This window comes from Gopherus flavomarginatus, chromosome 1, assembly GCF_025201925.1.
Source record: "Gopherus flavomarginatus isolate rGopFla2 chromosome 1, rGopFla2.mat.asm, whole genome shotgun sequence".
Lineage (NCBI taxonomy): Eukaryota > Metazoa > Chordata > Testudines > Testudinidae > Gopherus > Gopherus flavomarginatus.
Window position 1 is genome coordinate 333206564 of NC_066617.1, and position 26489 is coordinate 333233052.

Sequence of the window (26489 nt, forward strand, 5' to 3'; positions counted from 1 at the left end):
CCTCACAGCCCCTCACCATTAGTTTAGCCAGGGATCTAGGACTCAGGTGCAGAATAGAGGAATGCCTGGCCAAGGGAGAGGTGAGACAAGAGCGACACGGGGAGGGGGGGCAGGCACTGTGGGAGAAGAGAGGATGTCAGGGGGACTATGGGGGAAAGGGAAAGAGAAGGGAATGAATGGAAGAGGTAACCGGCAGGGCAGGCTCCACAACAGCAGCTAGCTCCTGCTACAATTGGAAAGCTGAGGAGTCTTGGGGTATGTCTACATCTACAATTTTGCAGCGCTGGTTGTTACAGCTGTATTAGTACAGCTGTATAGGGCCAGCGCTGCAGAGTGGCCACACTTACAGCAACCAGTGCTGCAAGTGGTGTTAGATGTGGCCACACTGCAGCGCTGTTGGGCGGCTTCAAGGGGGGCTCGGGGAACGCAAGAGCAAACCTCGGCAAAGCAGGTCTCCTTCCCCGGTTTGCTCCAGTGTTCCCCGAACCCCCGAGCAAGCAGATCTCCTTCCCCACGGTTTGCTCTCGCGTTCCCCGAACCCCCGAGCAAGCAGATCTCCTTCCCCACGGTTTGCTCTCGCGTTCCCCGAACCCCCGAGCAAGCAGATCTCCTTCCCCGCGGTTTGCTCTCGCGTTCCCCGAACCCCCCTGCAAACGGCGGGGAAGGAGACTTGCTTGCTCGGGGGTGCGGGGAAGGAGACCTGCTTGCACGGGGGTTTGGGGAACGCGAGAGCAAACCGGGGAAGGAGACCTGCTTCCCCACGGTTTGCTCTCGCGTTCCCCGAACCCCTGTGCAAGCAGGTCTCCTTCCCAGTGGTTTGCTCTCGCGTTCCCCGAACCCCCGAGCAAGCAGATCTCCTTCCCTGCGGTTTGCTCTCGCGTTCCCCGAACCCCCGAGCAAGCAGATCTCCTTCCCCGCGGTTTGCTCTCGCATTCCCCGAACCCCCGAGCAAGCAGATCTCCTTCCCCGCGGTTTGCTCTCGCGTTCCCCGAACCCCCCTGCAAACCGCTGGGAAGGAGACCCGCTTGGGGGGGGATTCGGAGAACACCAGAGCAAACCGCGGGGAAGGAGACCTGCTTGATTACCAGAGAGGCTTCCTCAGGTATGCTGGGATACCTGCTTATTCCACGGAGGTCAAGAAAAGCGCTGGTAAGTGTCTACACTTGATTACCAGCGCTGGATCACCAGCGCTGGATCCTCTACACCCGAGACAAAACGGGAGTACGGCCAGCGCTGCAAACAGGGAGTTGCAGCGCTGGTGGTGCCCTGCAGATGTGTACACCTCCTAAGTTGCAGCGCTGTAACTCCCTCACCAGCGCTGCAACTTTGTGATGTAGACAAGCCCTTGGTCTCCCTTCATCCGCTCAGTAACCCAACCGGCCAGTTCTCCTCTCATACACTGCCTACCCCCATCTCCGCCAGGCCGGCGCTCTCCTCTCCCCTCCGCCACCCCCACCGGGCCGGGGCTCCCCTCATTCGCTCTCCTCTCCGCCCCCGCCGGGCCGGGGCTCCCCTCATTCGCTCTCCTCCCCCACCACCGCCGCCGGGCCGGGGCTCCCCTCATTCGCTCTCCTCTCCCCCCCCTGCCGCCGGGCCGGGGCTCCCCTCATTCGCTCTCCTCTCCCCCCCCTGCCGCCGGGCCGGGGCTCTCCTCTCCCCCCCGCCGGGCCGGGGCTCCCCTCATTCACCCACCCCCTCCGTTTTCACATCCAGGATCTTCTCCACTTCGAACACATCCTCCTCCTCCTCGCTCTCGCCGCCCGCATCGTCCGCGGCCTTGCCAGAACCCTCCGCCTCCGCCTCCTCCTTCTCTTTCTCAGCCGCCACCGCCTCCTCCCCGCTCCCGGCCGCCGCCATATTGGGGTGAATTTCAAGCGACTACGGCGAAAAGCGCTGCGACAGCCACAACCAGGCGGGTAGCCCCCTGACGCGGACTCTGCGGCCAATCAGCGAGCCGAGACGCAACGTAGGCCCGCCCCTTGGTTAACCTGAGCAGCCGCTAAGCGTTTAGAGTGACAGGTTCAAGTAGCCAATTGGTAGCGCCGCAGGGAAGAGCCAATAAGGAGAAGAGGCGCAAAGGGGAGGGGCGGGGGAGAGGTTCTCGCAGAGTGTGGTCAGGGTGGAGGTTTGAGGCCGTTTGTCCGATCGCGGCGGGGAGCAGGCAGGGGCCGCGGGACTGACCCCAGCGATGCGCCGGGGGCGGGGCTGATGTGGCATTTCTGTCCCCTCCTCTAGCGGGCCCCTCCCTGCCGTGCCAGAGTGTCGGCGGCAGATCGCGGCCTCCTGCATCGCGGTCCGCCCCAGGCGGGGATCCCGTGGCCAGCAGCGACCACGGTGATGGGCTGTCTGACCTCCCGCGTAACGCAGGCCAAGGACTTCCCGTTGGAACTGGAGCGTATCGTTGAGAAAAACATCTGCTCTTTATTTTAAAATTGCTAGAGATGGAGAACTCCTACCCTGTGTCACTTGTTCCAGTGGTTAATTATCCTCTGCGTTAAAAATGTGCGCTGCTTCGTCATCAGGGCAAATGCCAAAGCACAAACGGGATGGCTCTTTGGCTAGGTTCTAATTTGCCACGACCTGCAGGATACTGGAATGGCCCTTTCTCAAGGTTTCATTGGTCACTTGCCTCTGCAGCAGAGAAGCTCTTGCCCATTTCAGCTATGAGGAGGATTGACCAGTTTGTTGCAGGCAGTCGACTTCAGACCAGTATAAACAGCTTCAGGATCGGAACATACTAGCCAAGGGGGTGTGGTGTACTGATCTCAGAGAGCCCTCTCCTTCAGTGCCCCACATAAAGTCCCATTTTTTTGACACAATTTTAATATCTTGATGATAAAGGGTTGAATTCACAGAGGTTATATGCCAGTTACAGCTTCACCTACAAAGCCATCTTTTTGACACAGTCTCTAGTGACTCATTTATTCAGCTCTGGAGGTCCTCAGTGCAATCTCCAGTGTGTTGGCTAGGGTGATCAGACATCCCGATTTTGTCAGGACTGTCCCGATATTTACCAGGTCCTGAAGCTAAGAATCTCAATTTTCATTTATAAGATCCAGAAAACCTTATTAGCCTTCACATTGCAGAGAATAGCCAGCAACTGTGAACCAAGTGTACCCTAAAGCTCAAAAGTCACTTATGCTATATCTATACTTAATACTCCTCGGGGGATTCTGCACCAAAAAATTAAAAGTTCTGCACACAATTTTAAAAAATCTGTAAAATTCTGCATATTTTGTCTGTCAAAATAACACAATATAATCATGCTGTTTTCAATTATTTAGGGTAATTTATTTCAAAATACCTGCCAGCAATTATGTCTGTAACAATAGGGAGTACAAAAAAACATTCAGGGAATGTTTTTTGACAAATAAATTCTGTACTAGACATATTAATACATAACTTTGAGCAATAATTCATTTAAACTACAATACATAAATGTATTTCCCATACCCCTCAGAAGCTGCGCAAAGCCTTGGGGGACTCAGGGTGGGAAACGGAAGTAATTGTTGGGAAGAAGCCTGGGAGTGAACTTGGAGGGTTGTTGTGTGTGGGTGGAAGAAGTATGGAACATTTTGGGGGGGGGGGTGTCATAACATTTTTTCCCAGATTTGGACCTTAGCATCCAAAATATGGGTGTTAGCATGAAAACCTCCAAGCTTAGTTACCAGCTTGGACCTGGTAAAGCTGCCACCAGCCAGGGATTTATACAGTGCCTAGCTCACTGTGGTCTCCCCAAAACCTTCCCTGGGGGACCCCAAGACTCAGATTCCTTGAGCCTTACAACAAAGGGGAATAAACCATCTCCCTTCCCCCTCCTCTCCTTCAGCTGTTCCCTCCCTGGGTTCCTGGAGGGATATACAGAAGCAAGCTCCGTGAATCTAAACAGAGGGACTCCACCCTCCCTGCTTCCAGTCCTGGAAAATACAAGTACCGAGAGAGCTAATCTCCTCCTCCTCCCCACTCACCCAGAGGGTATGCAAAGTCAGGCTAGTAAATCTAACACAAAGAGATTTTCCCCCGACTTCTTCCTCCCACCAATTCCCTGGTGAGCTACAGACTCAATTCCCTGGAATCCCCACTAAAGAAAAACTCCAACAGGTCTTAAAAAGAAAGCTTTATATAAAAAGAAAGAAAAGGACATAAAAATGGTCTCTCTGTATTAAGGTGACAAATACAGGGTCATTTGCTTAAAAGAAAAAATGAATAAACAGCCTTATCCAAAATGAATACAATTTAACACATTCCAGCAACTACACACATGTAAATACAAAAGAAAACAATATAAACCTTATTGTCTTACTATCATTGTACTTACAACTTGGAAACAGAAGATTAGAAAGCCAGGAGATAGAAAAATCACTCTCATAGCCAAGAGGGCACAGACACAAGACAAAAAACAAAGAACTCACACCCAAAACTTCCCTCCACCCAGCTTTGAAAAAGTCTTGTTTCCTGATTGGTCTTCTGGTCAGGTGTTTCAGGTTACTCTTTTCCAGGTGAAAGAGACATTAACCCTTAGCTATCTGTTTATGACAGGGGGAAGAGAGGGACTGTTAGGGAGTTGGAGACCTTACCCCTTGCAGACTGATGCAGTGCCTCTCCCATTCAGCCAAGCACATCTGCCCCATCCCCATGTGTCCCTACACCCCCATATCCTTTCAGCCAGGCATAGCTGCACCTGTCCCCATGTGGCCCTGTACCCCCACTTCCTCCCATCTCCATGTGGCCTTGCACCCCTACTCCCCATTCAACCAGGCATAGATGTCCCTGTTCCCATGTGTCCCTGCAGCCATTTCCACTCCCATTCAGCCCCTGGCTCAATGTTACCACACTAGCTCCTGTTCTCCTGGCCCAGTCTGTCCTCCCCACTAGCCCTTTGGAATCCCAGTCTGTGTGACTCCATCACCCCAGCAGCCCCTTGTGCCCTACCCTGTCCAACCCCCCATATCCCATGCCTCCTCACCTGGCCCCACGAGTACAGCACTGTGAGGAAGGCAACCTCTACCCCTCCTTCTCCATGGCTGGATAGCCAGTAAGCTAGCTGCCCTCTCTTCTGTCACCACATCAGTCCCTGGTGGGTGAAAGATATCATTGCAGTTTCCCTTTGCCTCCCCACCAGAAGCAATCATTCTGCGGGCATGGGGGGAGGGAATCTGGGGATGACATTAATTCTGCACTTGTGTGATAGTGCAGAATTCCCTCAGGAGTAATTAAAATGCTACAATGGCATACCTGCAGTGGCACATACACTGCAGCAGTGGTTCAGTGTAGACTTGCTACAGTGATGAGAGGGATTCTCCTGTTGCACATCCCCAAGAGGGGTAGCTAGGTAGATGGAAAATTCTTTCATTAACCCAGCCTGTCAACACTAGAAGTTAGATTGTCTTAACTACATCAAACCCCTGAGAGACATAACTATGCTACTATAACTTTTCAGTGTAGACCACCCCCTTAGTCAAATAAAAAGAACCCACATTTTATTATTTTTAGATAACTCATGATTTTTGGGTCTTGACTCATTATTGTAGAATGCTTGGGGTGGGCATTATTGTTTATAGATCATTTGGAACCCCTACTGTAAGCTCTTTGCAGCAGGCACATTTTAATTACTTTAATGTACAGTTCCATCAGATCAGGATACTATATAAATAGTAATCCAGAATGAAAAATGGATTATAAACATAAAATCATTATCCCAATATGATTTGCCTACAGATTACTTTTTTAGCTTGTAAATGCTGCACATTCAGTCAGCCAAACAGGGTTGTATAAGGGTGGTACGAGATGCTTGACTCATCTGGTGGGCAGAGTATGCTGTTTTAGTGCTCATAGGCCCTATGCACCCAAGAAGCTAGTGCCAAGCTAATATGAGCTCTCCTAGACATGCAGCTATCCCTTGCTTTCAGTCTATCTATCCCTCTCATATATTTCCTTGTCCTTCCCATCTCCCCTTTTTTTTCTTCCCCGTTGTTGGATCTCACTGTCCAGCCTCCTTTTCTTGATATAACATGGTTCTAGGCAGCCACCCTGCTTCTACAGTGACAGCAGCAGTAGCGTGTACATGCTGTGATCCTTATTTGGTTTGCTTTTCTGTTGCTGGTGGGTATCCCTAGGAGTAATACAAGAGAGACAGAAATGTGATCCTTCACTAGTGATGGAGAGGATCAGAAATTTGGGTGGGAACTGGGGAGGAATCCTTTCCCAGCTGCAGCAGATGATCCTGCCTGAGCTGATGCTAGCCGTAGCTCTTTTTCAATGAACTAGTAGTGCTAAATTGACAAAGATCACACCAATTTCTTTGCTGTTACTCCTTGACAAGCACTGGGCAGCAGCAATGGCACATACACTGCGTTTTCCACAGAGGGGTTTGAAAATACAAAGTTTGCCTGTGTAAGGGACGGGGGAGGAATTTAACAAGCACTTCAGTTCATTTTTAAAACAGAGTAGTATTTTACATCTGGAAATTATCTAGTGATGTTTAAAAACAATCCCAGCTCTGGTCCGATATCTTTGTTTTCTACAGAAGAGTCAGGGAGAAAATGACAGACATATCCTCTTTCTGTAGGGGGAAACCACTTGCTTGTTTGACTGCAGTTACTGCTGCTGGGATTTTAATATATTCCAGCAGTAGTTTCCTGTGGAATTCTCAAGTATCAGAGGGGTAGCCGTGTTAGTCTGGATCTGTAAAAGCAGCAAAGAATCCTGTGGCACCTTATAGACTAACAGACGTTTTGGAGCATGAGCTTTCGTGGGTGAATACCCACTTCTTCAGATGCATGTGGTGGAAATTTCCAGGGGCAGGTATATATATGCTAGCAAGCAAGCTAGAGATAACAAGGTCAGTTCAATCAGGGAGGATGAGGCCCTGTTCTAGCAGTTGAGGTGTGAAAACCAAGAGAGGAGAAACTGGTTTTGTAGTTGGCAAGCCATTCACAGTCTTTGTTCAATCCTGAGCTGATGGTCTCAAATTTGCAGATGAACTGAAGCTCAGCAGTTTCTCTTTGAAGTCTGGTCCTGAAGTTTTTTTGCTGCAGGATGGCCACCTTAAGGTCTGCAATAGTGTGGCCAGGGAGGTTGAAGTGCTCTCCTACAGGTTTTTGTATATTGCCATTCCTAATATCTGATTTGTGTCCATTTATCCTTTTCCGTAGAGACTGTCCAGTTTGGCCGATGTACATAGCAGAGGGGCATTGCTGGCATATGATGGCGTATATTACATTGGTGGATGTGCAGGTGAATGAACCAGTGATGGTGTGGCTGATCTGGTTAGGTCCTGTGATGGTGTCACTGGTGTAAATATGTGGGCAGAGTTGGCATCGAGGTTTGTTGCATGGATTGGTTCCTGAGCTAGAGTTATTATGGTGTGGTGTGCAGTTACTGGTGAGAATATGTTTCAGGTTGGCAGGTTGTCTGTGGGCAAGGACTGGCCTGCCACCCAAGGCCTGTGAAAGTGTGGGATCATTGTCCAGGATGGGTTGTAGATCCTTGATGATGCATTGGAGGGGTTTTAGCTGGGGGCTGTATGTGATGGCCAGTAAAGTCCTGTTGGTTTCTTTCTTGGGTTTGTCTTGCAGTAGGAGGCTTCTGGGTACATGTCTGGCTCTGTTGATCTGTTTCCTTATTTCCTCGTGCGGGTATTGTAGTTTTGAGAATGCTTGGTGGAGATTTTGTTGGTGTTGGTCTCTATCTGAGGGGTTAGAGCAGATGCGGTTGTACCTCAGTGCTTGGCTGTAGACAATGGATCATGTGATGTGTCCGGGATGGAAGCTGGAGGCATGAAGGTAGGCATAGCGGTCGGTAGGTACAACCGCATCTGCTCTAACCCCTCAGACAGAGACCAACACCTACAAAATCTCCACCAAGCATTCTCAAAACTACAATACCCGCACGAGGAAATAAGGAAACAGATCAACAGAGCCAGACGTGTACCCAGAAGCCTCCTACTGCAAGACAAACCCAAGAAAGAAACCAACAGGACTCCACTGGCCATCACATACAGCCCCCAGCTAAAACCCCTCCAACGCATCATCAAGGATCTACAACCCATCCTGGACAATGATCCCACACTTTCACAGGCCTTGGGTGGCAGGTCAGTCCTTGCCCACAGACAACCTGCCAACCTGAAACATATTCTCACCAGTAACTGCACACCGCACCATAATAACTCTAGCTCAGGAACCAATCCATGCAACAAACCTCGATGCCAACTCTGCCCACATATCTACACCAGCGACACCATCACAGGACCTAACCAGATCAGCCACACCATCACTGGTTCATTCACCTGCACATCCACCAATGTAATATACGCCATCATATGCCAGCAATGCCCCTCTGCTATGTAGATCGGCCAAACTGGACAGTCTCTACGGAAAAGGATAAATGGACACAAATCAGACATTAGGAATGGCAATATACAAAAACCTGTAGGAGAGCACTTCAACCTCCCTGGCCACACTATTGCAGACCTTAAGGTGGCCATCCTGCAGCAAAAAAACTTCAGGACCAGACTTCAAAGAGAAACTGCTGAGCTTCAGTTCATCTGCAAATTTGAGACCATCAGCTCAGGATTGAACAAAGACTGTGAATGGCTTGCCAACTACAAAACCAGTTTCTCCTCTCTTGGTTTTCACACCTCAACTGCTAGAACAGGGCCTCATCCTCCCTGATTGAACTGACCTTGTTATCTCTAGCTTGCTTGCTAGCATATATATACCTGCCCCTGGAAATTTCCACCACATGCATCTGAAGAAGTGGGTATTCACCCACGAAAGCTCATGCTCCAAAACGTCTGCTAGTCTATAAGGTGCCACAGGATTCTTTGCTGCTTTTATGGAATTCTCGTCATTCAAATTAATGGAATGTCAGGCTGTGCCACGTATGTCTAGTTGCACTGTAGATGGGCACGTGCAGGCTGCATCACGATCAGTGAAATGGTTACGTGTTTCTATTAATATAGTCAATGAAGATGAAGGAAGGAAAGTTACCTTCTATTCATATTATTATTTCAGTCTGTACTAGTGCATCAGTTTACACTACAAAAGCTTCTTCACAAAGCACAGACTTAGAAGCTTTTCTTTTTATACAAGTACCTACCTGTTGCAGACTTTCTTGCTCTGAAGGCACTGGCATCCTAGTTTGTTTCCTTGTGAAGGTAGCATGTGGCATAAATATGTTTTAACTGCAGCAAAGCCTACCAGTTTAATGTGGATAAATGTAAAGTAATGCACACTGGAAAAAATAACCCCAACTATATACAATATGATGGGGACTAATTTAGCTACAACGAATCAGGAAAAAGATCTTGGAGTCATCGTGGATAGTTCTCTGAAGATGTCCACACAGTTTGCAGAGGCAGTCAAAAAAGCAAACAAGATGTTAGGAATCATTAAACAGGGGATAGAGAATAAGACGGACAATATATTATTGCCCTTATATAAATTGATGGTACGCCCACATCTGGAATACTGTGTACAGATTGGTTTCCTCATCTCAAAAAAGATATACTGGCACTAGAAAAGGTTCAGAGAAGGGCAACTATAATGATTAGGTGTTTGGAACAGGTCCCATATGAGGAAAGATTCAAGAGGCTAGGACTTTTCAGCTTGGAAAAGAGGAGACTAAGGGGAGATATGATAGAGGTATATAAAATCATGAGTGATGTGGAGAAAGTAGATAAGGAAAAGTTATTTACTTATCCCATAATATAAGAACATGGGGCCATCAAATGAAATTAATGGGCAACAGGTTTAAAACAAATAAAAGGATAGCGCACAGTCAACTTATGGAACTCCTTGACTGAGGAGGTTGTGAAGGCTAGGACTATAACAGCGTTTAAAAGAGAACTGGATAAATTCATGGAGGTTAAGTGCATTAATGGCTATTAGCCAGGATGGGTAAGGAATCGTGTCCCTAGTCTCTGTTTATCAGAGGGTGGAGATGGATGGCAGGAGAGAGATCACTTCATCATTACCTGTTAGGTTCACTCCCCCTGGGGCACCCGGCATTGGCCACTGTCAGTAGACAGGACACAGGGCTAGATGGACCTTTGGTCTGACCCAGTACGCCCATTATTATGTTCTTATGTAATTTTTAATGTCCCACTTTTAAACCCCTCCAAGAATGAAAAAATGGAGATGAGTTGCTAGAAAATAGTATTGACTCTAACTAAAAACTGTTTAACCTGCATCTTTCCTTCAGGCAGAGATACTGGGATAATCAGCTAAATTCATCCCTACTTAACTCAATAGACTTCCTTTATATCAGAGACAAATTTGACATAAATGTTTGTTCTTTCACTCAGTCTTTCAGATCAGGCCTGAGGACTAATGATTGTGAATTATTCACTCTTCTGTAGCTGCAATTTTCAATCAGGTTTCACAGTTAATGTACCTTTTCTCCTTCTTTCATCAGGTTATGAATTGTAAGTTTCGGGCAAGATGGCCTCATTAAAATCAATGGGAGTTTTGCCATTGACTTAAATGGAGCCAGAAATAGACAGGTGCTCTTTTTCTTCTCCATTTTAACAAGTCTTTAACTCCTCCCCTTGGATTTTGGACTCAAGGTTATCATTCCAGGGTAGAAGTTAATCAATTTGATACCACTTGCAGATTACATATCAACATTTGTTAATTTTAAAATGCCTATTTAAATCATTTAAAAAACCTACAATCTACAAAATCTGTGGAAGACTCAGTCAGTATTATTTTTTTACTTTCCCCTTGCAGTATGGATTCAGCTTGAACCTGCTAATACTGTATATACGAGAAAATTAGCAAAATAAATAAATAGCTCACTCCTGTTCAAAGAGTAACAGAAATCTGGCAACAGTAATAAATTATGGCATTAATAATATAGGACTTGCTTCTAATTAAGTCAATGGGAGTAAGAGCAGGGCTTTGATGAGGCATAACTCTAAGCACATGCACGGTTTCATTTAAAGGACTACTCACATGTTTAAATTTAAGCAAGTATAAATCTTTGCAGGACTGGGGCTTCAGATAAAACGGTTACCTACCTTTTGTAACTATTGTTCTTTAAGATTTGTTGCTCATTTCCATTCCATTCTAGATGAGTGAGCGCCCACATGCAAAGTTGTCGCAGACTTTTGCCTTAGCGGTATCCGTAGGGCCGGCTGTGGTGCCCCCTGTAGTGCTGTGCTCATGCATTGGTATATCAGATGTTGCCGGCCCTGCACCCTCTCAGTTCCTTCTTGCCGGCAACTCTGACAGAGGGGCAGAAGGGTGGGTAATGGAATGAACATGAGCAACACATTTTGAAGAAGAACAGTTACAAAAAGTAGGAAACCATTTTTTCTTCTTTTGAGTGCTTGCTCACGTCGATTCCATTCTAGGTGACTCACAAGCAGTATCCCTGGAGGTGGGCTCAGAGTTCAGAGACATGCAGCTTGTAAAATCGTTCTACTGAAGCCAGTATTGTCTCGGGTTTGCTGGGTAAGTGCATAGTGAGATGTGAACATATGGATGGATGACAAGGTGGCGGCCCTGTAGATGTCAGAAATTGGCACATGGGCCAGGAAGGCTGCCAATGAGGCTTGTGCTCTAGTCGAGTGGATGGTTACAATCACCAGTGGAGGCACCTTTGCCTGATCATAGCAAAATCGAATGCAGGATGTGATCCAAGATGAAATTCTCTGGGTGGACACTAGATGAACTTTCATCCTATCTGCCACCGCGACGAACAGCTATGTTGCCCAGGAATGGAGGGTGAAAGGCTAATAAAGCAGCCAAGTGGACCGTAATTGATCAAAGGGACAGACCCTGGAGCTTGAGATGCATAAGGTAATCCAGTATTAGCTGCAGCGAGGCCTGCTCAGGCGTAACCTCTTTGGCTGAGGCTCAGCACATGAATTGTTTCCATTTGGGCAGGTAGGTCACTCTAGTAGAGGGCTTTTTACTCCCCAATAGGACCTGCTGGACTTAGGCCGAACATTCCTGTGCCTCAGTAGTTAACCGTTGAGCAACCAAGCTGTGAGGTGGAGCGCTGCCAGATTCGGGTGCAGGAGCTGGCCGTGATTCTGGGACAGGAGATCTGGCCAGAGGGACAGTGGCATCGGGGTCGTCACCAACAGGTCCATGAGTGTGCTGAACCAGTGCTGGTGAGGCCAAGCTGGGGCTATTAGGTTTACCTTGGCCCTGTCTTGCTTGGTCTTCATGAGGACTTTGTGAAGCAATGGCACTGATGGGAAGGCACACATTAGAGCCCCTGACTAAGGAAATAGAAAAGCGTCCAACAGGGAGCCCCTGTCAGCCCCCTGAAATGAGCAGAACTGGTGGCATTTCCTGTTCTGGCGACTCACAAACAAGTCCACCTGGGGAGACCCCCATTTTCAGAAGATCTGGTTGACCACTTTGGTCTGGAGAGACCTCTTGTCACGAGACAAGAAGGTCCTGCTCAGGTGATCTGCCAGTACATTCGTGGTTCCGAGGAGGTGCGCTGCCACGAGATAAATGGCAGGCTGCACACAAAAGACACATAGTCTGAGGGCTTCCTGACAGAGGTCTGATTCCCTGGCACTGCCCCTGCTTGTTGATATAAAACATCGTGCGGTGTTGTTGGTCAGGACTTGAAACACTTTGCCTTGTAACTGGGACCGAAAAGCCTGGCAGGCCAGGTGAACTGCCCTGAGCTCTCTGACATATATGTGGAGGGAGCAGTCGACCCTCGACCATAGGCGCCAACTCTGTGGATACTCTGGGGCGGGAGCACCCACGGGGAAAAATTGGTGGGTGCTCTGCACTCATTGGCAGCTCTGCACTCACTGGCAGCTCCCTGCCCCACCCCATCACCCCAACTTGCCTCCAAATCAAACAGCTGATTGTGCCGGCAAGTGCTGGGAGGGAGGGAGAAGGAGAGGGAATGCAGCGCGCTTGGGGAAGAGGCGGGACCGGGGAGGGGATTTGGGGAAGGTGTCCAATAGGGACGGAGACTTCGGGGAAGGGGTTGGGATGGGGGCGGGGCGGGGGCGGAGGAGAGGTGGAGCCAGGGGTGGGGCTGAGGGCGAGCACCCACTGGCGCCTGGAAAAGTTGGCGCCTATGCCCCCGACCAGCAGCCCTGTGCACTGAGCTTGCCCAGGTGGGCTCCCCAGCTTAGGTCTGAGGTGTCAGACACCAGAGTTAGCAATGGGGCTGGGGCCGTAAAAGGAACTCCCTGCAACACCAATGCGAGGTCCAGCCACCACACCAGTGATGCATAGATGTGGTCTGGCACCTTGACTACGAGGTCCAGGTTGTGCCTGTTGGGGGTGTAGACCGATGCCAAGCACACCTGCAGAGCCGGAGGTGGAGTAGGGTATGAGGGACCACATAAATACAAGCAGCCATATGGCCTACCAGCCTTAGGCAAGCATGGGCAGTGGTGAGCAGGTGGCCCCTCACATGGGAGATTACATCCAGCAGGCTCAGAAACAGGTCTCTGGAAGGAATGCCCTGGCCCACATGGAAGCAAGAAGCCCCCCGATAAACTCTATGCATTTAAGGATTTTGGATGGAATTGGAGGAGAGCAACTCCAGACGGTGATTACAAACAATAAGTTGATTACAAACAATGAGTTTAGAGATGAAAGGCAGAAGGGAGATGGGGCGGTAGTTGGAGAGGCAGGTGGGATTAATGAACAATGTTCCCTCTAATTTTTTGCATCCATGGGCATAATGAATTTTATGTGCACCATATTGAGGTAATGTGCGGATGTGTGCCATCACTAGAAGCCAAAAACCTAGATATAATATATATTTTTAAAAGTTACCAGAGGGATAATTACTCCAGCCAGGACAGGTTAGGCATTTTAGAACTCACTACTCAAAGAATTAAATTTAAGCATAAAAGAGAGAAATAAAAATTATGAAATGCATAGACCAGCCAAAAAACTAAAATAACACACTTTGAAAGAAGTATCAAGAAGTAACAACAACAACAACAACAACACTACAAGTCTGTGTTGGGAGGTGAGTGTGAAAGACAGAGTGTGTGTATGTATGACAGAGATGTGTATTCCCCTTTTAAGAACGCTGACCCCACTTTAAGTATGCTGCCCTCTTAAGTAGATCAGCAAATTCAGACACAGCACCAGCTGTCAGCAAGCTCCCTCTGTCCTAAGCCCTGTTATGTCCCTGCCCCTCAGCTCTGTGGAGGTGGGGTACAGGGGCAGGATGAGGGGAACACCCTGACATCAGCACCCTGTTACAATGTATCAATATGGAGGAAGAAATTAAGGATGTTATGGACCCCTGCGAAGAAGTCACAGGTACGGCTGGCCCTGAATTAGGATTGATCACCTAATTGATCTCAGTGCAAATAAGGATAAGGAACAAGAAAAGGTAAACTAAAAGGTGCTTTATTTAACATAAAGTAAGTATATGGACAAAATATCTCAGTGGCTTGCATGGCCATGAAGCCCAGAACCCTCTCCCTCTACAAATGACAGACAAAAAGGTATTTATACTTTACAGAACAAAGTTCGTCTGATCGTCTGTCTTGGCCTCGAAATGTTGGATCCTGACCTACCACTGTGCTTGGGAATGACAGGCAGTGCAGGAGGAACTCGGACCTTTGATGACTGCTGGACCAGGATTAGGATCAGGATCACTTCTCAGGTAAGTAGCTGTGGTGGTCTCTCTCAGAGATCTTCTGGCGGTTCTTGATCCGACGATGCAAACGTGGGCTGCTGCTAGGGAGGACAGCACCCTAGAGCCTGTGAGTGGGGCTTTTATATCCTCTAGTCTCTAGGCAAATTAGTGACCATCTGGCCAGTTCTTTTCCTGCCTTTTCCACAAAAGACCGTGTAACAATGCTGCCTTTGGTGGGACACTTCTGAGAGTACCAATTGAGGACAAATTCAGTTATAGCCCCAGGCTGGGGTTTCTTTGCACACCAAGGCAAAACCAACCAGTCAAACAGAGAAGACGTTGGTTTTACCCCACTGGCTAACCATAAATCACACAAGCAATTTCCTTAGACACTCCAGTTTCCCTGTATCACCACCAGTCCCACTCATTATGGGGACAAATGATTATGAAAACCAATACTCCAGGAACAGAAAAAGGGTTCTCCTGATCCTAAAGGACCAAGCCCCAGACCCAGGTCAATATACAAATCAGGTCTTACCCACAAATCACACTGTTGCCAATCCTTTAGAATCTAAAATCTAAAGGTTTATTCATAAAAGGAAAAAGATATAGATGAGAGCTAGAATTGGATAAATGGAATCAATTACATTCAGTAATGGCAAAGTTCTTGGTTCAGGCTTGTAGCAGTGATGGATTAAACTGCAGGTCAAATCAAGTCTCTGGAGTGCATCCCCCACTGGGATGGATCATTCAGTCCTTTGTGTAGAGCTTCCTTGTAGAAAAGTCCCTCCAGAGGTAAGAAGCAGGACTGAAGACAAGACGGAGGAGATGCAGCTGCCTTTTATAGTCCCTTGCCATGTGGTCTCTGCTTTCTTTGTTCCAAAGACAAGCTATCCAGCACATGGCATAGAAAACCCTTAGCATTCTGTGCATAGGCATGTTCCTGCACACCTTGCTGAGTCACAAGGTTTATCTGCCTTCTCTCAATGGGTCAGTTGTGTAGCTGATGGTCCTTAATGGGCCATCAAGCAGGCTAGGCAGTGCATACACCAAATTGTCTGGGATGTTACCCAGGAGCATAGCCCAAGTTTGAAATACAGACTGTATAGAGCTAATATTTACAACTTTAAATACAAAAATGATACATGCATACAGATAGCATAATCATAATCAGCAAATCACAACCCTTCCATAGACATCTCACACGACAACCTTTGTACAATATTTGCTGCAAATATATAACAGTGGTTGCAACAATGATCTATGCAGTCACAGGTTATGTCAGTAATGTCACAGAGCACCAGACTCAAAAAAAAAAGGCACCATGATTCCAAAGTGAAGATAGCCAACATGGCTGCCAAACAACTAGACATCATTCAATATAGCAATTTAAACAAATTTTTGACATTACCATTTCCCAGGTAAGTAATTCAAGATACCACATAGACATAAATCAGAGCATGCATATTAAAACATAAATACATGAATAATGCTGTGCAACACCTGTCTCCACCCCCTTCCCCCGCTCTGCACAGCAAGCAGGAGGCTCTTGGGAGCAGCTCCAAGGCAGAGGGCCGGAGCAGCACACGGCAGTGGGGGGAGGGACACATGAACTTTGTGGCACTTGATAGCCTGCTGGGCAGCAGACCAACGGTGCAGCTTACAGGGAATGTGGATGAAGAGTGTTGTTTTTTTTTAATCTAGGAGAAACTAGAACATGCTTTTATTGAGAGGGGGAAGAGCCAGAGAAGAGTGAGAGGTTAAGGAGAAGAGGAAGGGAGAGGATGAGAGTGGGTGCAAGGGAGATGAGATGGGATCACTGGGACAAGTGGAGGGGTTAGAGGAGGAGAGCATACAAGAAACTTCTATGTTTGTGACTAGAGTGAAGGAGGCGAGAGTTGTAAGAAGGCAAGGGAAGGTCACATTGTATTTTGTAAATTTTCCTGTTGGAAGCAATTAGCAAGATCCTGTGCAGGCAAAAGGAGAGAGGGCTTAAGGAGTGAGGCAAAGGTGAGAAAAAGGCAGGTGGGATTGCAGGTGTAGGATTCAATTAAGGTGGAGAAACAGAATTCTTTAGCTAGTAAGGCAGCAGAACAAAAGGGGGCAAGAATGAATTTGTAGTGAAGGACATCAGCCTGTTGGTGGGATTTATGCCAGAGATGCACTACAATGTGAGAGTAGGAGCAGAGGAAGAAGATGTAAGGGTTCGCCAGGGCTGGGGGGGATTGACAGGATGTATCTTGTGGTGCGAGACAGACGCAAAACAGTTAAAGGTGGAGGAAAGTGAAGCATTAAGTTAAAAGTGCCATCTATACAGCTATCTGGCCATAGGGGACAAGGTGCGTCTCTCTGACCAAAACTTGAAGAGGCTTGTTGTGTCCCTCACTCTCAAGTGCTGAGGGAGGCCACTCCACTTCACTGCGTCAGGCAGCAGCACCCAGGCCCTGCTGGTGGGGCTGAGCAGTAAGCAGTCTATAGTTCGTACCCTCCTAGCAGAGCCAAACCACCACTGAGGCTACGTCTACACTACAGCATAAAATCGAAATAACTAAAACCGGTTTTATAAAACCATTATAAAATCGATTTTATGCATCCACACTAGGGCACATTAATTCAGTGGTGTGCGTCCATGGTCCGAGGCTAGCGTCGATTTCTGGAGCGGTGCACTGTGGGTAGCTACTGTAAAATGATGAGGCCAATAACTTCGATTTCCGTCCACACTAACCCTAAATTGATATAGTAATATCGATTTTAGCGTTACTCCTCTCGTTGGGGAGGAGTACAGAAATCGATTTTAAGAGCCCTTAAAATCGATTTAAATTGTGTTGTAGTGTGGACGGGTACAGCGTTAAATCAATTTAACGCTGTTTAAATCGATTTAACTGCGTAGTGTGGACCAGGCCTAATAGTCTGGAGCTCTAGCTCCCTTAGGCAGGGCAGAGTAGTAAGCAGTCTTTTTCCCAGAGTCTCCCTGCTAGGGCAGACAGCAATTAACAGTCTATCAGGGATGTCTCTCTGGGCAGGGCAGGGCAGGGCAGAGCAGGGAGCAGGCTTTTGCCTATGCCTCCAAGCTAAGGCAAGGCACAAGTAATACACAGACCTTGGGGTACACTGCAGATGGCAGTCCCAGCAACACCTCTCCAGGGTTGGATTCCATCAGGGGCAGGGCACAGTGCAGGCTCAGTTCCAGTGCTTGGCAGTGAGCTGGAGAGAGGTCTGTCTCCTTCCCCGGCTACCACTCAATTGACTGAGCTGCAGGGCCCTCCTTAATATTTCCTGTGCCATCCGGTACTTCCGGCGAGGAGGTCGGGGCAGGTGTGGCTCCACCCACTCAGAGGAGTGTAGTGGTCCCTCGCTCTCAAGTCCAGAGGGAGGCCACTCACCTCACTACAAGGCCATACCTAGTATGGAAGGAGGTCTTCCATTCATCTCCTTCCCAGAGCCTCACAGAGTTATAAGCTCTGTGGAGGTCCAACTTTGTGAAGACCTGGACAGAGCAGAGTGTTTCAAGCAGTAATTAATAAGCAGTAAAAGGGTACTGGTTTGGACTGTAATGTCGTTCAGAATTCAGTAGACCACATGAGGCTGGAGGAAGACATCTTTCTTTGCCACAAAGAAGATCAGGGCCTCCACAGGGGAAGTGGAGGGGTGAATGAACCCCTTCTACAGGTTTTACTTGAGGTAGCTCCGGAGTGCCTGTAGTTCAGGTTCAGAGAAGAAAAAGACATGCCTAAAGGGAAGCTCAGCTCCTGGCTGGAGCTCGCTGGGGCAGTCATAGCTGCAATGGGGCTATAGAGTGTTGGCTTTTCTTTTGAACATGTTGGCATATGTTGATATTCAACAGGAATCCGTGGAGCCACTAGGCAGTTGTAGGGGTTGCCAGGGTCTCCTTTGGATCCTCTGTTCATGCTACTGAATTCTTGGGAGGACTGAGAAAGCCACAAATGGTAGCTGGTCCCGGCTCGGCTTTCGGGAAACAAGACTGTCAGCTTTATCTAGATGAGTTGATGTACCCCCTGGAATGCATGCTTGATTGAGACCCACTGGCATAGCTAATCAGGCAGCCTACTACAGGCCAGCTGTGCTCATTAGGGGGCCCAGAGACTGGCTCTGTTAATGCAATCCTTGGCTCCATAAATGGGAATCTCAACTAGGCAGAGAGGTTATTTTACTACTGTATTTCGCACTGGTGCAACTTCTGCTAGAATACTGTGCACAATTCAAGAAGGATGTCAATAAATTGGAGAGGGTTCAGAGAAGAGCCAGGAAAATGATTAAAAGAGTAGAAAACATATCTTATAGTGAGAGACCCAAGGAGCTAAATTTATTTAAAGCTTAACAAAGAGAAGGTTAAGGAGTGACTTGATCACCGTTTAAAATTACCTACATGGGGAACAAATATTTGATAATGGGCTCTTCAGTCTAGCAGACAAAAGTATAATAAGATCCAATGGCTGGAAGTTGAAGTTAGACAAATTCAGACTGGAAATAAAGGTGTACATTTGTAACAGTGAGAGTAATTAACCATTGGAACAAATTACCATGGGTCACGGTAATTTTCCATTACTGGCAATTTAAAAATCAAGATTGGATGTTTTTCTAAAAGACATGCTCTAGGAATTAATTATTCGGGAAATTCTATGGTCTGTGTTATAGAGAAGGTCAGACTAGATGATCATAATGGTCCCTTCTGCCTTTGGAATCAATGAATTTCTGTGAGAAATAATCCTTAATAGGACAATGTCAGCTTGAAATGTAGTTTTTAAAAAGATTTAAAGGTAGTTTCAGTAACTAAAGCCTTGTAACACAATGCTACTTTTTGTGGCAAAATTCTCCTGTTTTGCTGACAAAATAAAACCACTTCCCTGAGATGCATAGGACTTTTTGCGGCAAAGTTAAAGTGACAAAATATCAGTGTAGATGCGGCCATTCATTATATCGCCATAACTGGCCTCCCCCAATATCCCTGTGACAGACCCAGGCCACTGGGGTACAGGAGACTGGTAGAGGGCAAATATACTGGTCACTGGCTGAGTAGTTTTCTGTTCCCTGAGTGACCAGAGCAGGGGCTGCACTAGAGTGATCAGGAAACTGCTAGAACCAATTCAGGTAGACAAGTTGATTAGAACACCTACAGCCAATCAAGACAGGCTAATCAGGGCACCTGGGTTTAAAAAGGAGCTCACTCCAGTCAGGGAGGCAGGAGCCAGAGGAAAGGAAGTGCGTGTGAGGAGCTGGGAGCAAGAGGCACAAGGAGCTGAGAGTGAGAGGATGTGTTGCTGGAGGATTAAGGAGTACAAGTGTTATCAGACACCAGGAGGAAGGTCCTGTGGTGAGAATAAAGAAAGTGTTTGGAGGAGGCCATGGGGAAGTAGCCCAGGGAGTTGTGGCTGTCACACAGCTGTTACAGGAGGCACTATAGACAGCTGCAATCCACTGGGCCCTGGGCTGGAACCCGGAGTAGAGGGCGGTCCTGGGTTCCCCCCAAACCTCCCAACTCCTGATCAGACACAGGAAAAGTAGACCCAGACTGTGGGGAAGATCACTGAGGTGAGCAAATGTGCTAAATAAGCACAGGACCCACCAAGGTAGAGGAGGAACTTTGTCACAACTGGTATCAGGAGTGGGATTTTGGTGTGCACAGCGCGGCAGAAGGAGGGTGATTTAAAAAAAAAAAAAAGTAGAGGGTTTTTTTGTTTTTCCCATCACAATGGATGACATAGTGCAGGCACTGATACAAGCTACAGCGGCCCAGCAGGAGGCTACCAGTGTCCAGGCAGCTACCCAACAGGAGGCAGTGCGGCTGCAACAAGAGACTAGTTGCCTGCTGATAGACCAGGCTTCTCAAGACTGCGCTATGTTGCGGGAACTGGTAAACCGGGTAAAGACCCTTACAGAGCTGAACCGTGGCCATGATGGAACGCAGATCATACGGGCCAGACATTGACTGCAGAAAATGACACAGGAGGATGGTGTAGAGGCATACCTTCTGGCCTTTGAGAGGACAGCCCTATGGGAGGCCTGGTCTCGAGATCAGTGGTCTGGCATCCTTGCCCCATTCCTCTGTGGGGAGGCCCAGAAGGCCTATTATGATCTTCCTGAAGAGGCTGCAGCAGACTACCCCCAGCTGAAAGCAGAGATCCTGGCCAGATCTGGGGTAACAACTGCAGTGCGGGCCCAGCGGTATCACGAGTGGAGGTACCAGGAAAACAAAACCCTGCGGTCCCAATTGTATGACCTCATCCATCTCACACGAAAGTGGTTGCGAACGGAATCCCGGAGTCTGGAAGAGATACTAGAGGTTCTGGTCATCGACCGATACATGAGGGGGCTACCACCAGACCTTCGTGCTTGGGTAAGTCAGAACGACCCCTCCACCTATGATGAGGTGGTCGCACTGGTAGAGAGGCGAAGGACAGCGGAGGAGCTGACCCGACCTGTTAAGGAAGAGGCACCCTGGGTTAAACTCGCAGCATCAAGTCTTAGAGCTCGGGTGACTCAGCAACCAGGGGATAACAGGTGGAAAAAGGGAGGGGCTGAAGGCCCATCAGAAGCCACAAAGAGTCGGAGCACTGAGGGAGAAGAGGATTGTGATGTTAGACTGCCCAAATCAAAAGACTGGGGAATGCCTAAGGCCCCATACAGATGTTATGCCTGCAGGGCGTGGGGACATATAACTGCACAGTGTCCCAGTGCTGAGGAGCCTATTCAGTGTAACCTGGGGAACTGGGCAGACCCATGCTCCCTAATCCACCTTGTGGGGGTCTCACTAACCCCACATATGTACACCAGACCAGTAAAGCTAAATGGGGTAGAGACCACAGCACTGGTTGATTCGGGGAGTGCTATCACGCTTGTCTCGGGGAAGCTTGTGAAGTGTAGTCAGCTGCTGCGGGCTAAGCGTACGGGGATAACATGCGTCCATGGGACAGTTGGTTATTACCCCACCATCCCAGTAAAACTCGAGATTCAGGGGAACACTACTGAGGTAGCAGCAGGTGTAGTCCCTAAACTCCCATACCCAGTACTCATAGGGAGGGACTTCCCAGGGTTTGGAGACTTACTCCCAGTAGGAGGATTGGAGAAAGAGGGGAAACCCTGAAGTTAGTGAGGCATCCACAGTAGATTGTCAACCACCAGTCTTCTCTGAAATATCCCCAGATTTATTTTCTATTCCCAGACAGGGTAGAAAGTTGAAAAGGGAAAGGAGGGCAGCTAAGGCCTTGCGAACCCGAATACTGGCCCAAAGCCAGAGGGTCGCTCTCGTAGCTAGGCGGACCTGAGCAGCTGAAAAGAAGGCCACCCAGGAAGGAGCAGCACCTGAGTCTGACCCCTACCCTAACGCTTCTGAACCAGTAGAGGCAACAGAGACAGGGCCCTTAGATCTTGGGCAGATTAGCCCCGGAAGAGGAAATTTTGGATGGGACCAGGCTGAAGACCCAAGGTACAACAACATTAGAAAGGAGGTGACTGAAATAGATAGGGTCCCTGTGGAAGAGAGAACCCAGGGACCAAGACCTAACTTCATAATGAAGAAGAATCTCTTATACCGGGTTGCACCAGTACAGGGGCTGAAGGTACAGCAGATCTTAGTACCTTAAAAACACCAGAACGCCGTATTAAGTCTTGCTCATAGTAATCTTTTTGGGGAGCACTTGGGGGTAGAGAAGACCCAGGCACGAGTCCTACGATGGTTCTTCTGGCTCGGAGTACATGAAGAAGTGCGGAGGTACTGTGCGTCCTGCCCGGAGTTTCAGCTGCACAGTCCCCGTCTCCACCTGAGGGCACCTTTAGTGCCCCTTGCCATCATAGAGGTCCCCTTTGAGCGAATAGCCATAGACCTAGTGGGACTCCTGGAGAAGACGGCTCGGGGCCACCAATATATACTTGTTGTTTTGGACTCTGCTACTCAGTACCCAGAAGCCATCGCCCTGCGGAACACGGCCTCTAAAATGATAGCCAAAGAGCTGGTGGGGATCTTTGCCTGAGTGGGGCTACCAAAGGAGATATTAACAGACCAAGGAACCCCATTTATGTCAAAGCTAATGAAGGACCTCTGTACGCTGCTCCATATACATACCCTGAGAACTTCACTTTACCATCCACAGACTGATGGGTTGGTAGAAAGGTTTAACTGAACCCTCAAGGCTATGATAAGGAAGGTGGTAAGTCGGGATGGGAAGGATTGGGACACCCTACTGCCCTACTTTATGTTCGCTATCCGGGAGGTACCTCAGGCCTCAACTGGGTTTTCCCCATTTGAGTTATTATACGAACGTCACCCCTGCGGCATACTAGATATCGCCAAAGAGATTTGGGAAGAGGAACCCAATGAGGGGAGAAATATAATAGAACATGTAATACAGATGCAAGACCAAATAGCCCGGATCACCCTTATTGTACGGGAACATTTGGAAAAGGCACAGGAGGCCCAGAGAACCTATTACAAATCGCCAGGTAAAAGTCCAACAGTTCCAACCAGAGAATCAGGTGATGGTGTTGGTACCCATGGCAGAAAGTGAGCTTCTGGCCCAATGGCAGGGGCCCTATGAGGTGGTTGAACCCGTGGGGGAAGTAACCTACAAGGTGAGGCAGCCAGGACGCCGAAAACAAGAACAGATTTATCAGATTAACCTTCTGAAACCCTGGCATGCACAAGGGGCATGCATAACTATCCAGGAAAACAAGCCTTCCAAACAGGTGAGAGTGTCTCCCCATTTAACACCAGACCAGAAGAAAGAGGTGTCTGAGATGATCTTCTGGAACCAAGATGTGTTCGACAAAACCAGGTTGAACAACCGAGACATATCACCACATCGTCACGAACCCTGGGGCCAGAATAACAATGAGGCCCTATCGGGTGCCAGCGGCCAAAAGCGAGGAAATAAAAGCAGAAGTAAAAAAATGCTGGAGTTGGGGGTTCAAAGAATCCCACAGTCAGTGGTCCAGCCCAATCGTGCTGGTGCCCAAACCTGATGGCACCACAAGGTTTTGCAACAACTTCTGGTGACTAAACGAAGTATCCCAGTTCGATGCGTACCCCATACCTCACATAGATGAGCTAGTGGATTGTCTGGGGAATGTCCGGTACTTGACTACCCTACACTTGACAACGGGGTACTGGCAGATTCCCCTTGCAGAAGACACAAAAGAAAAAACTGCATTCTTGACACCAGAGGGTCTTTTTCAATATACTGTCCTCCCTTTTGGACTACTTGGGGCTCCAGCTACTTTCCAGCGCCTCATGGACAAGCTATTATGCCCACATAACAGTTATGCTGCTGCCTACTTGGACGATGTGGTCATTCATACTCTAGACTGGGAAACCCACCTAGAGAAGGTGGAGGCAGTCCTTGATACCTTCAGGCGAGCTGGCCTTACAGCAAACCCTGCCAAGTGCGCTGTAGGGTTTACAAAGGCCAAATATCTTGGCTACATTTTGGGAAAAGGTCTGGTAAAACCCCAAGTGAACAAGTTGGAGGCCATCCAAAATTGGCCCCGACCACGTTGCAAGAAACAAGTCCAGGCATTCCCAGGTGTAGTGGGGTATTACCGATGATTTATCCCACACTTTGCCACAAGGGCAAGCCCCCTGACAGACCTAGTGAAAGCCCGTGGACCTGATCTGGTGAGATGGTCTGACGCAGCAGAGGAAGCATTCACAGACCTACGAACTGCCCTCTGCAATAACCTTGTACTGATAGCCCCTGATTTCACCAAGGAATTTATCCTGTAGACAGATGCATCGGAAGTAGGGTTGGGAGCCGTTCTATCACAGATGGTCGGGGAGAAGGAACACCCAATTCTCTACCTTAGTAGGAAACTCCTTCCGAGGGAACAAAGATATGCAGTGGTGGAGAGAGAATGCCTCGCCGCAAAATGGGCCATGGAAGCATTGCGCTACTACTTGCTCGGGCGCAGATTTGTCCTCGTGACCGACCATGCCCCTCTTCAATGGATGCAGTGGAACAAGGAGAAGAACACAAAAGTGACCAGGTGGTTCTTATCCCTCCAACCTTTCCAGTTCCGTGTGCAACACAGAGCAGGGAGCCGTCATGGTAATGCCGATGGCTTGTCAAGTGTGCACTGTCTGGCATCCGAAGCTGCCCAACCCCTTGGTGTTGAGCAGGAGGGAGGGATATGTGACAGACCCAGGCCAGTAGGAGTCTGGTCCTATTGGCAGGAGTCTGGTCCTATTGGCATCCAGGAGGTGGGCAGGCAAAGCCCGCCCACTTCTAAAGGACCTTCCCCCAGCCTAAGGGGAGGATCCACAGGTCTGTGACACCAAATGATTTCATGGGACAACTAATGAAAAAACAGGATCGAGAGTGAGGTCATAGGGCTAAATGAAGGGAACCTAATGGGGACACCAAGCAGAGAACCCCGGACAACGCCCACTGCTCCTCGAAGGCGTCAAGGGAGCAAGTGGATGCTGCCCAGAGGAACTCTGCCCGGATGCGTGAACGGACGGAGGAGCAGAAATAGGCCCCACAGTCACAGGAAATCCCATTGGCCGACCTCCTCTCCCTGGTTTTATAGATGGCTAGTTGGCCAGGGCCAAGAGGAGGTTGATAAGGAGATCCCATGACTTTGTGGGGCCACGGATGGGAAGTGCATAGATAAAAAGGTGAGGGGAAAAGTGCAACCAAAAAAGCAATAAGATATTCAAGAGGAGCCGGAAAAGGGGTTGCAATCTGGTGCACTCTAAATAAATGTGCGCCAGGGTCTCTTTCACACTACAAAAAGGGCAGGTGTTGGGGACAGGGGTGAACCGCGCCAAGTACACGCCCGTGCTCACGGCCCCGTGAAGGAGCCGCCAACTGACATCCCCGGCAAGCCTCTGGATCAGGGCAGAGTATAAGCTGGCCCACCGGGGCTTCTCACCCCTCGAGAGGTGGCAGGACGTCCCGGCATTTGGTATCGGGGCGGGACGCAAGGGTGAGGTAGTGAAGAGTGTGGAGCACGAGCATGTACAGATGTTTCCTTGGCGCAGTCTGGAACAGAACCGGCTGCAGATCGTGCAGCCAGCTCACAGTGAAAGGGCGGGGGAGCCGATTGGGTCCACGGGGCAGGGGCCCGATAAAAATGTCCTCGGGGCCAGGGGTGGAGGGTGGGTGGGGCGTGCCCTCTCGCAGGACCTGGTCGAGGTAGGCCCGAGCAGTGGGCTGTAAAGCGGCCTTCACCTCCTGTAATATGCGCTGGGGAGTACAAGGGCTGGAGAGCCCCATGCGCTGAGCAAGCATCAGGGGATCCAGCCAGTCTCCCCGGTCGTAGTCCAGGAGGTCTCTGACCCTGGTGACTTCCGCCAAGACCAGCCTCTGGCGCACCGCGGGGGACTCCGCCACCTGCACATGAAGCTGGGGATTGTGTAGCAGGGGCTCTGCGAGGAGATCAACCCCCATGGTGGCCGCCACGGGCCTGGTCGTTGAAAAGAGCTTCCAGGTCCGGAGGAGGTCTTGGTAGAAGACCGGCAGCCCAGAGGGGTCTCACGGAAGACCTCTCGGATGGAGGTAAAAGAGCTACCAGTTGTATCGGAGCCCTCGGAAGCGGTGGAGGAAGGCGCGCGCCAATACGCTCCACGCCGGACTACCTGCACCATACAGGAGCCTCTGCAGGGCCTGGAGGCGGAAGACATGGACCTGAGTACGTAGGCACTTCAGGCCCTGCCCTCCCTCCTCTAGGGGCAGGTGGAGGATCTCTGCAGGGACCCAGGGCATTCTTGGCCAAAAGAACTCCAGAATCGCCGTCCGGAGGTTGGCCAGGAAATCCAGGGCCGGGACCAGGGTGTTGAGCTGGAACCAGAGCATGGACAGGACCAGCTGATTAAGCACCAGTGCCCTCCCTCGAAGGGAGAGGCACCGGAGCAGTCCTATCCATTTCCAGAGCCGCTCCGTCACCCT

The 26489-nt window shown here is 49.1% G+C and overlaps 1 protein-coding gene across 1 annotated transcript in view; it reads right to left on the reverse strand.

The window, feature by feature from the left end:
• MPHOSPH8 (M-phase phosphoprotein 8) overlaps positions 1-1891 on the reverse strand; it is a 47413-nt gene extending 45522 nt beyond the window's left edge. Inside the window, exon 1 of the mRNA XM_050936428.1 lies at positions 1693-1891. Within this exon, the coding sequence (XP_050792385.1) occupies positions 1693-1857 (165 nt within the window). The 5' untranslated portion in view covers positions 1858-1891. The remainder of the gene's footprint in view (positions 1-1692) is intronic.
• Between the last annotated feature and the right edge of the window lie 24598 nt (positions 1892-26489).